The 20,228-nt window shown below is 38.1% G+C and overlaps 1 protein-coding gene across 2 annotated transcripts in view; it reads left to right on the plus strand.

Moving 5' to 3' along the window:
• Nucleotides 1–18,608: 18,608 nt before the first annotated feature.
• Nucleotides 18,609–20,228, plus strand: part of LIN7A (lin-7 homolog A, crumbs cell polarity complex component) — a 151,551-nt gene continuing 149,931 nt past the window's right edge. Inside the window, exon 1 of one of the 2 annotated variants that reach the window (XM_070409659.1) lies at nucleotides 18,609–18,866. In XM_070409659.1, the coding sequence (XP_070265760.1) occupies nucleotides 18,824–18,866 (43 nt within the window). In that variant the 5' untranslated portion in view covers nucleotides 18,609–18,823. The remainder of the gene's footprint in view (nucleotides 18,867–20,228) is intronic. The other variant, XM_070409658.1, reaches the window with a different exon arrangement.

Below are 20,228 nucleotides of genomic sequence, written 5' to 3' on the forward strand. Positions count from 1 at the left end.
AAAAGGTGATAAAAATAATAATCTCTACCTAAATATGGCACACAGATGCAGTGCCTATGAAACAGTGCTATCCTCATTGTCTAATTTATAATAAAAATGAAAGATTAACCTCAAATGAGATCATACAACAACTGTGGTAGAAGGAGAAACATGAAAAAATGTCAGACTCTTTTTCTTCTTTTCTCCTTCACAGATGAAAAGTAGAACAGGAAAACAAACAAACACCCGATTGTTTTTCAAATAACTGTACTTGCCACTCAAATACAAATAGTGTATATGCCTGAATGCTCACTGGTTTTTCATCTGATGTAGGAAGCATTCTGGTCTGGCCATCCTACAAAGGAAAGTTACCTACAGAATTGCACTGGTGACTTATATCACAGCAAATTTTCATTAGTATAATTTTCTGCCAACTCAGAAATGTGATGAAATCAGTGTATCTTCACCTATTAGTATCCTAAGTGCACCACATAATCTCAGCTATGCTGAATAAATATTGGTTGGATAATTGATATATTTAGACTGAGTATGCGAGGAACCCATCTGCCACCACTTTTCAGTAGGAAAGGATACAACTTGCCCTTATACAACAGAGAGTTGGACAACCACTTATCTGATGTCTCTACTAGACAAAAGCTCAATGGAGGGGCTGGCGACAAAGGGGTCAAGTTTAAGTAATTGGACTTTACAGAGGTGTGGTGTGTTGTGTGTGTGTGTGTGTGTGTAGATAACAGAACTAGTGGTTTTAGGGCAGAGTACTTAGAGAAACCATTCTTTTTGGAATTCTAGCTTATCTGGGTTGGATATGTGAGGATATGTGATTGAAACTTGGATAGGTATAATGGTCAGGGAGGTTTCTTTTTGGCCAAGTAGTGAAAAATTTTATGCAGTAGAAGTAAACTGGTAGATCTTAGTGCAGTGGATGTATATTATATATATATATACATTTAACTTTTCAGCTGGATTTATAACCTAACCCCCATTTAATATGCAATTAATGCTTAAGAACATAAGACTGATTCCTGTTTAGTGAGGCCTCAAAATATATTGACAGACTAAGAAGATAGATGCAGGAAGTCGAGGTCACTTCTATATCTTTTCCCAAGAATAGTATGCACACCCATCTGCTCCTACATGATTTAGATGAAAACCCAGCATGGATTACCTACTGTGTGCCAGGTGCCATTTTATCTCATTACCTCCTCCCAGTGAACAATTTATTTATATTTATTAAGTTACATAAGCTGATTTATTAAAGCAGAATGGAGTAAATCCTCCAGGCAAACAGAAACATTTTACAATTCTCATCCATCATTTGTTCTCTACTAGGAACTTTATAGCCAACATAAAGCCAGGAGGAATAGCAAACACAACTACTATGATCCAGACACTGTTTCAAACAGTTTACACAGATTCTCTCATTTGATCTTCGCAACAACCTATTCCATCAGTACAATTATAATCCAGTTTTACAGATGTGGAAACAGAGCAAGAGACATTAGGTCCTTTGGCCAAGGCCACACAGGTAGTAAGCAATGGATCTAGGATTCCACCTTCACAGACTGATTTCGCAGAAGGAACTCGTAGCCTCCAAGTCACCCCGTCACTGAGCACTGGGCCATTCACTGCCAAGGATTTAGACTTTGTTTTAAGTTTAGCACAGGACTCTTCACATTTTAATGCACTTACGAATTACTATACACAAGCATAGACCCTCAGTCAAGTTTTATGAATGACATAAAGGATTTCAAGGGCAATTTTGCCTTACCAGCTGCCTTTACAACTTAACCCTGGGAAGAAGCAGTCTCACTGTGATTTGCAAAATTACAGCCAGCCTTAAAGCAGAGGCAATGTAAGCAGAAGTCCACCCTCCCTCGCAGGGTGCTTGAATGTGCCAAATACAGATAACTTACCTATTCATTAGCACTCAGAAGCTTTAGATAAGACTAGTCTGCCTGCTGTAGTGCAGTTAGTACACACGATTTAAGATATAAAATAAATATGTATTTAGGAACATAATTTTATTAGTGTAGTTGCCTATTCAGACAAACCTTAATCACTTTTCATGAATCCATTTATTTGTCTATTTCCTATTTCCCTTTCTTCTTTCCATTTATTCATTATTTAACCACTCTTATGTGCTAGAGTGGGGACAAAAGATAAAAACAAAACCCAAACATAGTCTTGTCCATGTTTAGTTTTTGTCCTTTAAATGAGTAAGGAACTTTCATATTTTCCAGTATTGGTTTAACTCTCAGCAGCAGGCTAAACATTAATTAGTGGAACTAGGTTTTTTGCCTAAAACCATAGAAAAAAATTAAGGTGTATAGAATTATGTCTTGCTATTTACACTTTAGAATTCTAATGAATACAATTCTGGCACAAGATGAGGTTTATAAAAATCTCATTTGAATTTGGTAAATGCATTTGTTTGTCATTGTGAAACTTTCTTTTTCTTTTTCTTTTTTTTTTAATCCTCACCAGAGGTCATGCTTAGAGAGAGGAAGGGGGAGAGAGAGATAGAGAGATGTCATGTGAGAGAGAGACATTGACTGATCGTTTGCCTTCCATATGTACCCAAATCTGCACAGGCCCTGGCCAGGGATTGAACAGGCAATCTTTCAATGCATCAGACTGAGCCACTCTGGTGGATGTGAAACTTTCTTTTGCTGCTAGGCAAAAGCTGGGGGATAAATTTCAGTGGTCTATATTCTATTTTTATATTTCCACATTTAATATTTTCTTTAAAAGAGTTCCTGACTTTAACTTTTAAATGATCCAATGATACAAATAGAATTACACAACAGTTTGATGCCTAAGCACTATCTAAATGAAAATGTCTAAGTCATGAGTAACATCAGGATATTATTCGATGAATAGTGTAGGAGGTAGAGATTCCAGGCCAAGAAGATGAAGAAGCTCAACCTACCTCTCATTCTGAAGGAAACATTTCTATTCCCTCAGTGCATTAAAGTAATGTCCATTGTGAAGAGTTTATCTGATGGAGATAAGGATGTTGCCAAGTTTTAGAAAGACATCTTAACATGTTGCAGTCAGTTTAGATTTTATAAAAAATGTGTTTTGTATGCCCAGGAAAATAAATGTCTGAGTCATGGTTTCCATATAAATAAAAGAAAAATCAAAACCATAAATAAGCCTATGAACAACATAATTATATAATCCTCTCTAACATAGGATGCACTTGGGTTTGTAAAAATTAAAAGACAATATTATGTGACTTTTTAAATAAAAAAAATTTTAATTGTGAGGTAAGCCAGGCAATGACATTTTTAAAGTTTATTTTTTACACTATTATAGATGTCCCCATCCCCACTTTTGCCCACAATTTTAAACTTATATGTGATTCAAAAGCTTACAAATTTAATTTGTATTTGTTTCACTAAACTATACAATAAAATGTGTAACCTGATGAAGGTTGTTTTCTAGAACTCTATTTGAAAGATGAAGACAAAAGAGAAAAGTTTTATTTATTCCCCTTTAAAAAGAGGAATTTTTCATTTAATAAGGAAGATAATTTACAGTCCACAAAAAGTTGTTTTATATTTCTCTTTGCTACCTTCAGTTCCCTTGTGATTTGTGTAATTGCTTTCCAAATTTAGCAAAGGAATATATCAAAAAATAAGATAATCGGAAAGGCAATATTTATATTGATAAAAAAGATGAAAGTAAAAGCCAATACAGGAGTAGAAAAATTGACAAATTAGAGCATGAAGAAAAGAATATATTAGTAGATGAAAATCAAAATACAAGCATTCTTTAATGTACAAATATTAACTTTCTGAATTAACAAACTACTAAGAAAGTGTTGATAGTATTCTGAAGCCTCAAATGTAAAGAGAATTTAAACCAGGAGTTGATGATAGTTAGGTAGTAGCAACCTTGACACATTACTAAACTGTATCTCACATGTAAATCACATTGTAAAAATGAGGACCCAAGGGAATATAAAAACCAAATTATTGAAGCTGCATATTTGGAGTCAGAAGTTCTTTCCTTACATAAAAAGAAAAAAAACAAAAAAAACTTCTATAGTCAATGACGAAGTGGTTCCCAAAGGACTAGAAGACTACTAAAAAAGAAAAATGACCTGTCAGGTGATAATTAAAATTACCTGCAGGCTTAGTATTGGTGGTGTACCACAATCCCCTGCATGCAATGGAGACATCTAGTAAAATGCCTCTTTCCTCACAAAAATCTATATTTCAATGAGGTTACTTGGTAATATTTTCCATGGAACTATATATCTTATTCTATATTGAAAATGAAGAGATGAATGGTTGTTTCTTTATTTTTAAAATGCCTTGGAAGTCAACTTTATAGAATATATTTTTTCAATAACCCAAGGAGTCAGGGGAGGAAAAAAATCAGACATGGAATATAAATAACAGCCAGTGAAGAAAGTATAACAAGTATAGAGATGAAGGAAAATTGAAGGGCAGAAATATAAATGCTGCAATTTTAGCTCCACTTTTTCTCCTGAATGATGTTGAATGCAACAATTAACTTGGCACTAACCTCCACCCACACTTTTCATTGGCTCAGTGGGAGCTCTTCACAGAGCTACAATTATGAGCTGCACATAACACGAAATTGTTAACTTGCTCATTTACCGTCTCTCCTATTCCCTAAATATTTTATCTCATCTACTAACGTGAAAGTTCCACTGACATCAAATGCAAATACTTTGGCTTAAGAGCTATAATATCTATATACATCCCATATGAACATGAAAGATAAATCTCATATCTATGATTAAAATGTCTTACACACATTTGAATCATTGTCTTACATACCCACTAGTCTGAATAAAAGTACCAGTCACTATGTATAAACACATTATGATGCTGAAAATGTATGGTAGCAATGTTGTCCACAGTAAGGCCTGCGGTACAACGAGAAAGATGCTTTTGCCTGATAATACAGGGTGGGCAAAAGTAGGTTTACAGTTGTATAAACGTGTTTCTTGCACTCACAACTGTAAACCTACTTTTGCCAATCCCCTGTATAATTACTATAGGCTCAGCGACATTTTCCATTTTCAAAGCTTCATCTTTAATTTTAAAATTGCTTTTACTAGTGATTGTAACAGAAATGACTCAGCGCACCTTTTAAATGTCTGTAGCCACTCTCTCCTTGTCTAGTTCATGCCCTTTAAAACATTTCAACTGAATTATCTAATCATCATTATTTCAAAACTCATCTTAGAATGAAGAGGTTTTCTCAGTAATCCCTGAAAGCCTCCCCCTAATGGACACATCATCCTTTATGTAATACCAGTGTTTGTTTATATCCTAGCTGCATAAAAATCTCTCTTCTCTTCCCCATTATATGAGTGTTGCTCTTTTTATCCTATGTAGAGATAAAATAAGCTACTATGATTATTATTTAAGAAATGAGCAGGGCTATTTGAAGGCATCTACATGACATGTTAAGAAGAATGTGGCTGTTAAGGAATCTTGAGTCCTCAGAATTTCAAACTTAAGCCACTGTGTATTTTTTCTTTGTATGCTAACAATTCTTTTACAGCCCAAATCATCAGCCCTCAAAAAAAAAAAATATATGTGTTTTCTTATCTACCATGATAAACATTGAAGAAAACAGTGCCTCCAAACAATGAACCAAGGCTTTGCTGCGAAGGCCTGTCTCTCTGGCCTCAGAATGGATTGTTCTTTTCAGATGTGACAAGAACATCATCAGTTGATATGAATAATTTTGACCTATTAATATATGTTTGAAACTTGCAATCATTCTTCTAGAATAGATTTTAATGTGCTATTTCTAAAGTAACCTCACATCACCTTCCAGCCCAGAAAGCCTGGAAAGTCTTCTGAATAAATCCTAAACTCTGTAAGGTGGATCCGAACCTCCTACAGTGCTCACCATTCCCCTTCTTTACCAGCTTCTTTCTCGTGTTCATATTTTGTTACTTCCCTCATGTTTCCCATTTTTTAGTCAAGTGGACTCTTTCAAAAATAAAGTAAAAATCATTGTTTCCTGACTCCATACATTTACACATCCCATTCAGTTCAACCCAACCTTCCCCTAAAAAAATCCTCCTGTTTTTAAAGACTCAGTATATGCCATCTTTTTCATGATGACTTCCATATTCCACGTAGTACTTTGTTCATAAGTCTGTATGTCGTGGAATTTAACATGCCTACCCTAATTTGCAGATAAATTCATGTAGGTCTGGTTCTAAATGTTATTTATCCTTTTATTATAAACTAGAGGCCCAGTGCACAAATTTGTGCACAAGTGGGGTCCCTCAGCCTGGCTGGTGATCGGGCCGATTGGGGCTGGCCAGCTGGGGGGAGGGATTGTGGGAGGTTGGCTGGCCATGGGAGGTTGGCTGTGGGAGTGCACTGACAACCAGGGGGCAGCTTCTGCATTGAGTGTCTGCCCTCTGGTGGTCATTGTGCGTCTTAGCTACCATCCAGTCATCTGGTCATAACGGTCGCTTAGGCTTTTATATATATATAGATCTCAAAAGAATATACAAATATGCTTGTATATAAAACAAGCAATCAATATATATATAGTTGAACTAATTTTCCTTTGTAAAATGCTAGGTGTATGGTTCTTTTACTTATTCTTTAATTTGTTAATGTTTACTAACCATCAATTACATGCCACGCAATGAGTATATAGTGGCAAACAACATTGTCACTTTGCTCATGAAATTTACAATCTAGTATTATAATATAGTGTAATATATAAAGCACTGTCTAATTGTGGCCTGGGTTTCAGTTTGAGCTCCTAGAAAAATCATTATTTGAGTGGATGCAACTTATTCAATAATATCAATATCCATGCTGTTGGGTTTTTTTTTCTTCACAAACCAAACACATACATGTAGGTATTTACTAAGTAATTATAGAATAGTCATAAAGAAATAGAAATAAGCTCTAAACAAGTATTTTAGTAGGCCTAGTATAATTTACTAAAAGTTAATAATAAAAAACATATGAATAGTATGCATTGCTTTAGATAAGCAATTTCCAACCTTATTTCATCTTCTGGCAGACATAAACCAATTGCTAAATAGTCAGGTATTGCATGTTTTAAAAATTCTTGTGGCACATCAGTGTGCTGGGGCACACCAGTGGACAATCTCTGCTTTGGGTAAATGATGACCGTATTGGAAAATCCTGGACAGGATTTCCCCAGAGTTGTAAGTTCTTTCTCCACCCATGTTTTACTCCATCAGGCTGTCATGATGGAGAAGAGTACTTTCCTGCAATAAGTACAGTGCTCTCGGAAGAAAGTGAAGACAGTACATAATGGCTAAACTATAGAGTGTCATTTTTCTTTGAAAAATATTAAGGAGAGTTATTCACAAAGCCACTCACAGATTCCATAGTTCAGTATGTAAGGGATTCCAGAACAGGAATTGCATGACCCAAGCATTATCAATTACCTCAGGAGGAAAAAATCCCTGAAAGACTGACTAAATGTACACCTTGATCCACTTTTGTCAACCCTATTTGATAGTTATTTCAAAAACTCTCTACTCCTTTCAGATGTTCTTTGGTCCTAGCACATGTAGGACATTATCAAAATTATGGAAGCCTTCCAACAGAATCTCCCTCAATCTCTTCACAGATTCTACAAACCTACCTGAAATGGTGTCCATCATTTCTTCTTCAGGTTCCAAGGAAGGAAGTATCCTTCTCTCACCAAAGTCTATCTTGCCACTTATTCTCCAAATCCCTCTTACCCTCACCTGCCTTCCCGGTAACCATATGCTATCTCTTACAGCTTCTACTATATCTTCAACCCTCCCTCTCTGCTAGCTACTTCTCCCCAGTATGTAAACATGCTCAAGTCTCCTTAACACACCATAATACATCTTTGGAGAAGTATTTTTGGAATTCCCAAGTTAGTTTAAATACCTCAATTATGCATCATGTACTTTCCTTCATAGTGTTTATAATTATTTTAATTTAGAAATAGTTCCACAAATACCAATAACTGCAGTAGGGTTCTGTTGGTCTTGAATACTGTTTTATCTTTAGTGCTTAGCAAACACAGTACTTGGTACATAGTAGCCACTTGACATGAAACCATATAATGAATGAATGAATGTATAGGAATATATATTCTATCTTTCTTTCTCTCTCTCTCTCCCTCCCTCCTTTCCTCCTTTCCCCTCCCACACAGACTATTCTAAAAAAATGGCTTTCATAACTATTGGTAACAAAATTTCCTGCTTAGCTTTAAAAGAAGCAGCAGCAGTAAGGTGATTTTTTATTATTTGGGGAGTGGTGCAGGAAGGAGTGGCAGAGAGGAAAAAAGAGAGGGTCCATGATGGTAGTCACTGTCTCCTAAGCATGGCAGAGTATACACAGCCACCCATTCTCCTTCTGGTAGGCCTTCACCTGTCATCTAGAGGGCCCAGGGAAAGCAACAACCTTACATGCTTCCACTGCTTGTTAACTGAATGGAAAAACATTATGCCTTACATTAAAGATCTACATCCATCTTGTATTATCACTTTATTATGTAACTAGTGGTCTGGTGCATGGATTTGTGCACATTAAAAGAAAATTAATTAGAAGAAATATTTGTGCAGTAATTATGTTACTGCAAAAAATTACATATCAAAATAGTATATATAATCCTATATAATAAAAGAGAAACATGTAAATTGACTGTCCCTCTGCTACACTCACCAGCCAATCAGGAGTGAGTATGCAAATTAACCTGACAAAGATGGTGGGTTAATTTGCATACACAGGCGCCAGGTGGAGAGCAGAGCGGGAGAGCCAGAGGCTTGGGGGGATGTGGCTCCCTTGGTCACTCCCAGCAGAAGCAGAAGCTCAGAGCGCAAGGAGCACAAGGAATGCTGGTAATCATAGTTCTGGTGGCAGACAGATCTCCTAGACACTAGAGCAAAGTGATCCTGGAGCAAGTTACTATTTCTGTGGTGGGTAGAGGGAAAGCTAAGGTGAGAGACATAAGTAAAATCAGAGTTTCTAAGGAAAAATTAAAGGGAAGATATCCTAAAGCTTCCAGGAAATCTCCACCAATGAAGCAAAGAAAAAAAAAATGCCTCTATTATTCTGTGAGCAACAAATCAAACTGAGTTGGTGTCTCAGACAATTCACTCATATGATTGCTAAGACAGACAGAAACTCCCAGATTGAAGAGGGTGCAGGTCGGGCTGAGGGATCCCCACACCCCCCAGTGCACGAATGTCGTGCACCTGGCCTCTAGTGTAGTATAAAATTAAAATACAAAATATTTTTATATCACTATTTGCCCTCTCTCTATAATAGAAGTATCAAAGGTGAAAGAAAATTAGTAAAATGTATATGAAAATAATATATAAATTGATTAATAAATTAACAATAACAACATGATATAAAAATGACAGACATGATATAAAAATAACAAAAACATGATATAACAACATTGATAAAAATAATGATTAATAAATTGATTAATAAATAAACAACAACAACATGATATAACAACAAAAAAGTGCCAATAGTTGGTCTTCAGATACATTCTGGCATCATGTGTGATTGGCATCAGGGAGAGCTTTGTATGTGTTGTGCATGCACGAGTCAATGTTTATTTTTAAATTGCCAGTGTGTGTCATATGTACTGGCCAGTCGGTCGGTCAGATGGTCAGGTGCATGTACAATCAGTCACTTATCCTTTTATATATATAGATTACTTGTCATAGCACATTGCAACAATTCATTTGCAGAATTCAAAACTGAATCCAGTATAAAAATTCAGAAATGAATATTTTTGTGCAAATGCACATACCTGCACACACACATGCACACACACATTTAAAGTAAAAGCCAAATAGAAATAAAAATACTGGTAGTCTTTTGTGGTAGAGATGATTTTCATGGACCCCCCTGCATATACAAATTTGGCATTGATTTAGTTGCAATAAAGATAACACCAGTAGAGAGCACTGCATGCACTTTAAAAATATTCTTTCAAGTACTAACTAGTTGTAACAACATTTAATGAAAAAAATGTTTCTCATTTTAATTTTTAGTTATATTTTTCACCAATTAGAATCAATGTGCTATTTTGTTTGAAAAAAGTACTTAAACATTTCCTTGTGTTTTTATTGTGTTCCTATCTCATTTTATTGGTGAAAATAAAAGACAATCAAATATCTAAAAGTAGATTTTTTTAGTTTTTTGCTTTAAAAAATTCTTAACTTGCTTTAGACATATATGCTGGGAGCTTCCTAGTTGAAAAATATGGTAATCATTGTTGATTTACTGAATTGCTGGATGATGTATCATACCACATATTTTAAACAGAATTAAATGGCCTATGGCAACTAGTTGTTGTTTTCCCAATCACTTTGGCATTTTCGGTTTTAGAAACTCAATTAAATATCACATTACTGTTGAGCTGTCAATTGTCATGTGATAGAATGCATAAACGAAGCAAAAATAAAATGGCCACAGTCATTATAACCTGGAAGCATATCACTGAAAATGGCCATATTATACAAAAGTACAAGGCCATAACGGAATGGAATTCATGCTTTTAAATATGATCTAAACAAGAAAAATGTTTCATTTGTAGCACTGTTTGAGATGGCGAAAACCCAAAAACACCTGAAAGTGCATCTACATGAAATAATTCGAATGGAATATTATGAAGCTAAGAAGGACTATTTAATCTATATGTGTTGACATGAAGATATCACTACATACAATAACCCAGGTGTAAAATATGGTGTATAGTAATGCTATCTGAGTTTTTGAAAAGATATGTGTGTGTATGTATGGATTTTCTGAAAGAATACACACACAGAAAGAACCCTCTTTTTTAAAAAGAAAACAATCTGAATTTTTTTAAAAATATATTTTATTGATTTTTTTACAGAGAGGAAGGGAGAGGGATAGAGAGTTAGAAATATCGAGAGAGAGACATCGATCAGCTGCCTCCTGCACACTCCCTACTGGGGATGTGCCCACAACCAAGGTACATGCCCTTGACTGGAATCAAACCAGGGACCCTTGAGTCTGCAGGGCGACACTCTATCCGCTGAGCCAAACCGGTCAGGGCCAGAAGGAACCCTCTTAACATTGGTTACATGCTGTGGGTGGGCCTTTGTAATGCCCTTTGGGAATTGTTTTCCATGTGCATTATTTTACACTCAAAATATCTAAACAAAAATCCTGTTAAAAAGAGAACATATAAACTGTATCAAATATTAAATAGAATACTTTACTTGCCGATCCTAGATAAAAATGGCAGAGATTTGCTTGCTTTCTTCATTTGCTTGAGATTGCTTTGACTTAGGGGTTAAATAAAAACATGTGTTTGGCTTGATTAACTTCTACTGATCTATGCAAAATCCAGGTGACAGGAACCTGAAGAGATTCAGAATTAAAGCCATCTTTACTCATCCCAGTAAAATTCTCAAGAGGCCAAAATAAAGTCATAATGTTATTTATTATGTAAGTAAATGCTTTGAGCAAGAAGTAAAATGAAGAAATCTTTCAAAGAGGAAACTTCTCAGAGACAGTGCACCTCAGGAAGCAGGTGTACCTTGCCTAACGGTAGATTTGGGGGATGGCATAGTAAGATTATAAGCATCAGAAAGTCTCATCTACCTATATAAGGAGTTAAGGACCAGAAAGGCAGGGAAGGCAGAGAATCTGAGAGTGATGAACTTATTTTAACAGCATAATTTGATCCCACTGATAAGTTTTAAGAAAAAGATAACTTATGCTTCAGGTTGGGCCCAGCATATCAAACTTAAATGCAAACTAATTAAAATTGTAGTAGTCTTTGCTTTAAATTAGAGCATCAGAAGACACAAAAATAGGAGTCTGGAAGTCTATTCTGAATGTGCTGTCCATACTAATGATGCATTTTGCTCTTAAACTTGCTAATTACTGACATGCATGTCCCTCAGCACAACTAAATTCTGTTACTAGCCTCAATTCCTGTCCTATGTCATAACCTGGGAAGGTGCCCTTTTCATCTATTTCTCCTGAATATCCTTAATCAATTTCATAGTACTAGAATTAGAAATAAATAAGTTTAGCTGGATTAAAAATATAAAGTCAGGAATTGAGGTGATTTTTTTAAAAAGCCACTTAATCCATATTGTAAATGAAGCTAAAGTCCCAAACAAATGAACAATGTGATTTTTTTCAAGGTCAAGGTAATAGCAAAATAGATACTCAATTTTAATGATAATGTCCCTCCTTTTTCTTTAGTTTCTCATGAAATCTCTTAGAAGACTCTGGTTCACCAGTTAGCAATCTTTCAATGCAAAACTGCAAAGAGTAGCTTTCTGCTAAAAGGTTTAATATTTTATTATCTACATACAGGAAAGAAATATCTCCAAGTTTCTCCTAAAAGTGAACATAAAGGGCCTCCAGCAAGCCTTCACAGAATCCAGACTTTCCTTCTTTCCTGTATACCTTTAACACATACACATTTATAATATCACTTATTCTTATTGATACATTTTATAATTAATTATATGCTTTTTCATTGATGCTTCTATTTCCTTCCCAAATATTTTATATACTCCTCAAAAAAAAACATGAACATCTTTATTTCTTCTAATTCCATCTCAGGTCCAGTATCCTAGTCAGTACTCCATCAAGTACAGTGTAGATTTGTTATTTTAATTCTTTTTTTCTATCATGTACAATGTGATTTGTTTTCTGACCATTCTAAAGTAGCCTCCTCCACTGCTGCATATTTCATCACAACTTCCTATTTTCTTTGTGGACTTGGTGGTATCCTGGTAAATGTTTAACAACTGGCTTTCCGGGGGGGATGGGGTAGTCTTCTGGTATATATAGTATTTCCCAGTCACCATGGCGTAAATACTCCCACCATGGCCAATATGAAGATACCAATGTGATGTCACTAAAAGTGATGTTGGGACAAGATGCACACAGTTGGGTTTTGAATAACAGTGTGAACAGGCTTTAGCATATCACTGTTTGTTGTCCTTACTACCTCTTAGGATTACCTGATTTATTATGTATTTGTATTTGATGTCTCCCATCATAAAAACTAGGCTCCATAAAGACAGACAATCTTTACATCTTTAACATTGCATCTCCGCAGGCACAGAAAAACTCCTGGCATATAGCAGGTGCATAATAAACATGTGTTGGATAAGAATAATTTTTACTAAAAACTGAGTATCTTCAATTTTTTAATGTACCACAGTAATGGTGATACAAATATTTTTTTTAACCGATAAAGATTTTGAGTTCTAAAAGTTTGGAAATACCTCTTGAGTATATGTGAGAAAAAACATGAGTCCAATATTACTTTAAAAAATCATTTTGTCTTGCCTCTCTTTTATCACGTGGGCTTTCTCAATGCTGTCAATATGAAGTTGGGATGCATAAAGGAAAAGGAAAGAATTGTGAGCTTTAAGTTCAAATTTCAGTATAAAAAAAAATCTATCATAACTTCAAACTGTGAAATCATAAAATGTGCATTTCCAACTGAAACAAAAACATCATTTTATATTCTATGAGTTAAATAGGCCTAAATAAAACACCAACTATCACATGATTGCACTCATATGTGGAATCTAAGTAACCAAATAAACTGATGAACGGAGTGGATCCAGAAACTCAAAACATGGAACAGAGTGTGGAATCTCAGAGGGAAGACAGGGGAGGGTGGGTGAGTGCCAGGTAATGAAGGCCTGGGGCAGGGGTGGTCTGGAGGGGGCCAATTAAGGAAAAAAGGGAACATATATAATACTTTAAACAGTAAAGGATTATTAAAAAATAAATAAATATAATCCACCCTAGTATCAAAAAGACTTTGCACTTACTATATGTACTATTCCCTATGGCAGAATCAGAGTAAATGTTAATTATTATACTTATGATTTGCATGATAACTGGTAATATAAAATAATGCAAATAAGACCCTACAACTGAGGAATTACTCAGATGACAGATTTTCTTCTCTCAAGGCTCTTTTCTATTTCTTTTGAAAGAAATAAAAATAATTAGAATTGACTGTTAATATTTACATTTCATCTTCAATTTTCTAATATCCAACTCTGAATTAGTAACTCTTCATTTTATTCTGATGTTAGTAATTTTTAATGCAGATGCTCCAACAGTTTTTTTTTTCTCAGCCCAGATTGTACTTGTACATTTCCTTCTATGGTGGACACAGAGTTATTCATGAAAAAGTTCATTATATTTCTGTTAATTACACTATTGCAATCTGACTCTCAATGGCTGTCTTTAGGCTTGTTTTTCTTATACTGCAAATTGAACTACCTGTTTTACCCAAACATGCAACGTGCCTGCTCTCCAGTCTCTGGCTTTGCTCTCCTACTCCTGGGAATGCCCTTCTCCTTAGCTCTGTCTTTTGTGATTCTGACATTATTCTAGACCCAATTCAAAAGCCAAATTGCTCATTCTCTGCATAGCACTTCGCCACTCATTACTCTCTTTCTGGTTTGGTTATTACTTTGTTTACCATCTCTTTCCCCACCCAGCACAATCAGGGCATTTTCCTGTTCACTGAAATCCAAGTGCCTCAAACAGTGCATAGATGGTAAGTATATTAAGTATTTGTTGAATGAGCAGAAAAAAATATGTATCAAACCAATCTAAGGATAAAATAAATATAGTAAAATTCTCTATAAATAATGATTTTAAAAAACAACCACCTATAACCATTTGTGTTCCAAAGTATAGGTTGGCACTTCAGCTTAATCTAGTGTTATTTTGACAAAGCTGTGAGAATTAAGGAAGATAACGTGATATTTTCAGTCAAAAATAATTTCTAACACCAAAGGCTGAAAGAATTCCAGTTTGAAGGTGCTATTTTTCTCATATGTAACTGTGCTTGTTATACTCCATTTATAATCTAACTAAACACATTTTTGGTATGCTAACATTTTATGCAAACCTCTTGATTTTGTCACATAATGAAAAAAGATTCAATGAAGTAAAAAAGACCTTAATGTAGTTTTGAATGATTTTTTTTAATAAAAACAGATTTTATATTTCAAAGTAGATAGTCATTTTAGTATTAACCTATATAAAATGAAACCTGTATCATAGTTTTTTTTCTACTTTAACTTAAATTTCCTATATGCATTCTCCCTTTTTAAAATATCTCAAACATAACAACAAAAGAGGAAGGAACTCTGAAATACAATGCTGAAATCATGAAATCTTCCAAAGTACAAAATAAAGTCTTTTTAAATGTTTTATATTTTTTTAATAAAATGTATTTTCATTGATTTTAGGGAGAGAGGAAGGTCGAGGAAGAGAGAGAGAGAGACATAAATCAGCTGCCGCCTACCTGCCTCCATCCCACTGGGGATCTAGCCTGCAACCTGGGCAGCAGCAACCTCTCAGTGCAGAGGGCGGAGGATGATGCTCAATCCACTGAGCCACTCTGGCCAGGCTAAAGTCTTTTTCTTTCTTTTTTTTTAAAATATATTTTTATTGATTTCAGAGAGGGAGGGAGAGGGAGAGAGAGGTAGAAACATCAATGATGAGAGAGAATCATTGATCAGCTGCTTTCTGCATTTCCCTCGTAGAGCCCGAACCCTGGGCATGTGCCCTGACTGGGAATCGAACTGGTGACATCCTGGTTCCCGGGTCGACACTCAACCACTGAGTACACCTGGATGGGCTAAAGTCTTTTTCTTAATGAACAGCATAGGCACTACTAAACAGGTGTTACTCAACCTCTGAGTTAAATTGCTTAACCTTTGAGTCTCAGTTGTGCTTATCTATAAAACGAAATAACAATACCTACTTTTTCTGGGCTGAAAAAAGAAGGAAAGAGAAAACAGCCTAGCACCATGCCTGGCACATATAAAGTGCTTAGTAAGTATATATTGAATGAATGAATTCCATTAAAAACACAGGTGCCAATGAACTAAATTACTATATAGAGTTTAATGAAAAATAGTAATTAATGATTGTGCAACCAAATAGCTAAAGATATAATCACATGTGTTTTAACAGTTCCCTGATTCATACACAATCAATAGAGCAGCATACATGTGAATAAATCAAGCATAGGAGTGGTCCAAGCAATCATTCAAGAGACCTAAGTATGGTCACATCTACCCAAGCAAAAGAAGAGATTACAGAAATTTTATTATGTCTTACATAGAAATTCACATATGTTATTGGAGAGATAGTAGTTATTTATTTATACTTCATTAAGAAATAAATTCTAACAGATAATGATTGCTTATTACTCATTTTCTATACCTGCATAGGCACAAGCTAAAAGCATTGAAGTTCTCCCTATTAGAAATAATAACCAATTAATGTATGATCAATTATGCTTCCTCTTACTTTCCCTTTCAGTCCCTATGAAAACCCTACATTGTCAATGCCGTAAGAATGATAGAACAAATTTTCAGTTAGGGAGCTCAAGGCATAAGTCTAGAAACAAACATGTTTGGTGTTGGGGATACATTAGGAAACAAAGATAAAAAACCTTCATGGACCTTACAATCTCAGATTTGTGTTGAAATAGGTACAATGTATGGCTTTTAGAGTTATGAATGAAGCTGCTCAAATACATATTCATAATAAAGTATGTTCTTAAAGAACTGCATTAGTAGCTAGTATGTTCTTTTCATCCTCAATTATTGAATGAGGTTTGATATTTTGTGCAAGGCCTTGGAACATAATATGCTTTTATTGTGCACAATTCCACTTCTTTCTGTTGTTTGATTTAGGGGATGTGAATAATGATAATCAAGCAGAATTGTTGCTTCTTCCTCAGTCCCATAGTACTTCCTTTCTGTGATGCTTAGAGCACTTCCTGAATAGCTTGCTCATTTGTCTCCCAGCCTGGACCAAGCACTGTCCAGGGACAGGGCCACATCTCATTAATCTCTGCAAGGCCAGAGCCTCGCAGAGGGCTTGCCGCACAGTTCAGGTGGGATGTATGTTTGCTGTATGTATAAATTTACATATGCCTTACTGTTTTCAGAGCACATTCAGACCCTCACAAACTCAGCAAGATTGAAAGGTAGAATTAGTTTCCTCGTTTACAGACTCTCAGTGAGAGTGAAGGTTATTCCCATGTTTGACAGGTGAGGAAACGGGATCAGTGAGGAATTAGGTGATTTCTAAAGAAAACATAACTAAGATCTGAATTTCAAGATTAGGTTATTTCTAAAACACTCAGCAAAAATATAGGCATGTTGAGCTATTTTGGGGATGTCTTTAGGGTCTGTTGGATGTATGGCCATTTTCTACTTTCTCAAATCATTGGTGAAATCTTGCTTCCTTTTTAAAAAAAATGTAGACCAATGTCCCAGCCAGTGTGGCTCAGCAGTTGAGCACCAACATAGGAACCAGGAAATGGTGGTTCAATTCCTTGTCAAGGCACATGCCTGGGTAGTGGGCTCAATTTCCAGTAGGGGGTGTACAGGAGGCAGCTGATCAATGACTCTCTCATCAGTGGTGTTTCTATCTCTCTCTCCTTCTCTCTTCCTCTCTGAAATCAATAAAAATATATTAAAAAATAAAAATGCAGGCCTTGGATGCAAAAGATCTCCAGAAATCATCCATTTTGTCATCAGAAGACCATGATATGGATCACATACAAATATTTTGCTTTAAAACAGAACGTATTGCTGGCCAAAACAATTCTGCTCTGTTCTAGGGAAGGGAATGGAGGCAGCTTTGTCCTTTACCATCCTAAACCCACGGTCATCACCATTCTGCTTACATAAGATTTCTATATACTTCTTAATTTCTTTACCAGGGAGGGAGTCCCTACAGTGGCAAGATAGTGAAAGCAGTTGAAGAGGTCACAGCCAGTACTTGAAGGTTTTAGTAATTGGATTCTGATCAACTGACTCTAAAGTCACCCTTTTAATAACATCACATCCCACTAGATCATAAGCTACAGGGAAGTAGGAGCTGTATTGAATTCCTAAATCAGGCCAGGGCACATGGCATGTAACACTCCTAGCTCTATTCCTGACATATGTGTTAATAAGTGACAACCGAATAACCACTGGCTACATAGACCAATGGGAAAATGTGCTAGGTACATGTTCCACAAACTTAGTAATGGGACCCTCTTCGTGTTTTTTATTTAAAACCATTTTTAAGAAGTTTGCTTTTGAGATAAGTTATTTTCTAAGCAATACACTCAGGTCTTTAATGGAGACCTAGTGATGGAACCCTGGCCTGAAGTCAGTTATCTTGCTGCTGTTACAAGTCAACATTCCAAATAATAACAATAACAGAAATTAACAGCAACTACATATAAATCCCAACATTTCTGAACTAGAAGCATTTTCTCCCCAGGGGATGGGATTACAGGTTTGACAAATTCTCTTAATCTTAAAAAAATAAAAATAAATTTAAAAAATCACCTCTCTACCTCCCTGCCCCCATCCCTCTTCAACCTTCTCCCCTCCCCCGGGGCACGCATACTCTGACCATTTCATCTCACTGGAAAGTTGAAAGAAAGCAACACGCCATCTGCACCCGTGTGTGCTCCGTGGGCTGGAACAGCGAAGTTCTCGGGCAGAGCCTTCCTCCCCGGAGCCGGCGATGCAGTCGCTCTGATACCTGCTCAGCTCCACGCGGCATCTGAAGGTCTGTCCGCAGCGAAACAGTTGCGTCTCCATCTGGCTGCCAACCCACCAAAGCTTTCTTCTCCTCCACCGCCGCCACCTTCCCTCCTCCCCGCTCCTTCCCCTCCTTTCCATCTTCCCTCTCCACCCCCGCCCCCAATCTCCTCCTCTTTTTCTCACTAAAAACGGTTGCTGCTGCTGAAGCCGAGCGTCACTTGGGCTCCCACCGCAGACATGGCGACATTGACAGTGGTCCAGCCGCTCACTCTGGACAGAGGTAAGGGAGCGACCCGCCCGTCAGCCCATTGCCTCCCCTCCGCCTCCTCTTCTGTCCCCGCCAACTGCCACCGGGACAGGCGGACATGCTCGGGCGGGAGGAGCAGAGCGAGCGAGCAAGGGCGAGCGAAGAAGGCGAGGCGTTCGCGCTGAGAGCAGCAGACTTTCTTCCCCTTTCTCTGCCTCGGCTCCCCGCCGGGCCGGCTAGGGGTGCCTCCGCCCGCCCAGGAGCCTTCGCCGCCCCTCCCAGCCCCTCCCAGCCCCTCGCCCGGTCGCCGGGGGCCGCCGGCTTTGTTGGAGCGGATGTGGGGCGCCCGCCCGGCGCCCGGGGCTCGGGGCTGCGGAGGGGCCGGGAGGAAGCTCGCCGTGCCGTGCCCGGCGGGGGCGCCTGCAGCCCGAGACCTGGAAAGCGCGGCTGGGGGGGACCCAGGAAGGAGGAAGTTTGTCCCTGCGCCGGGGGCGATGGTCGGTCCAGCTGCCGGTGCCCAGGCAGCCGCCCGGGGGCGGGCCAGGCGCACCCCGGGGCAGCGGTGCCAGGGCGCACGGCGGCTGGGCTGCGGCGGCGGAGTTGCTCTTGGCCAAAAGGGCAACGCGGAGCGCGGGCAGCGCGGTGCCCGGCCGGGGGCGCATCGTCACTGCAGCTGAGTCCCGTTATTCCCGGCTCCGAAGGCGGAGGGGGTCGAATCTGCCCCCACCGCCGGGTGCTCCCCGGCAGCGGCCACCCACAGTTTCCCTTGCCCCGCCAGCCTCGGTCTCCTCCCCCCGCTTGTAGCCACCCCGGTGCCCGGGCTGCGGAATGCGCTGGGACGCGCAGACGGGATTGAAATTCAACTTCTGACCTGCGACCCTGTGCGCCCAGCTCTCTGACTTGATGGGGAAGCGGTGTTTGCTTTCCCCCAAGTCCTCCTCCAGCCTGAGGGTGAAGACATCCGCTTCGATCGGGGCCTCGCTGCTGCACCCCTGAGGGGTTACACCTGTCACCGAGTGTTGGGTTGTCTTCCTGGCTTCCCCTGTCCAGTGGTGAAGGCGCTCGAGTCCCGCGACCCTGCAGCGGAGGACACCTGCTTGTCCCCCTCCGCAGCGGCCGGATTTAGGACCCTGGGTGGCCATTTGGAAATGGTGTGTTCAGACGAAAATGATTTACTTTGATGTGCCTCTAAAAATATTCTTTGGAGCGGCTTAAACTGGACTGTGGGACGAGTCAGAGGAGCATCCTGCTGCGAGTACAGTGAAAGAGCCAGTGAGGTCTTTAATTTGGAGAGATTGAGGGTGACTTCAAGGCAATCTGTTGGCGCCAGAACAGATCTTATTTGGTGCTCATAGCAACTTCAATTGGGGGTAAAAGTTGAAAAATTTTTATTTT

The sequence above is a fragment of the Myotis yumanensis genome, unplaced genomic scaffold (assembly GCF_028538775.1).
Source record: "Myotis yumanensis isolate MYYU_CA2020_CCGP unplaced genomic scaffold, mMyoYum1.0.hap1 SCAF_3, whole genome shotgun sequence".
In the NCBI taxonomy this organism is placed as follows: Eukaryota; Metazoa; Chordata; class Mammalia; order Chiroptera; family Vespertilionidae; genus Myotis; species Myotis yumanensis.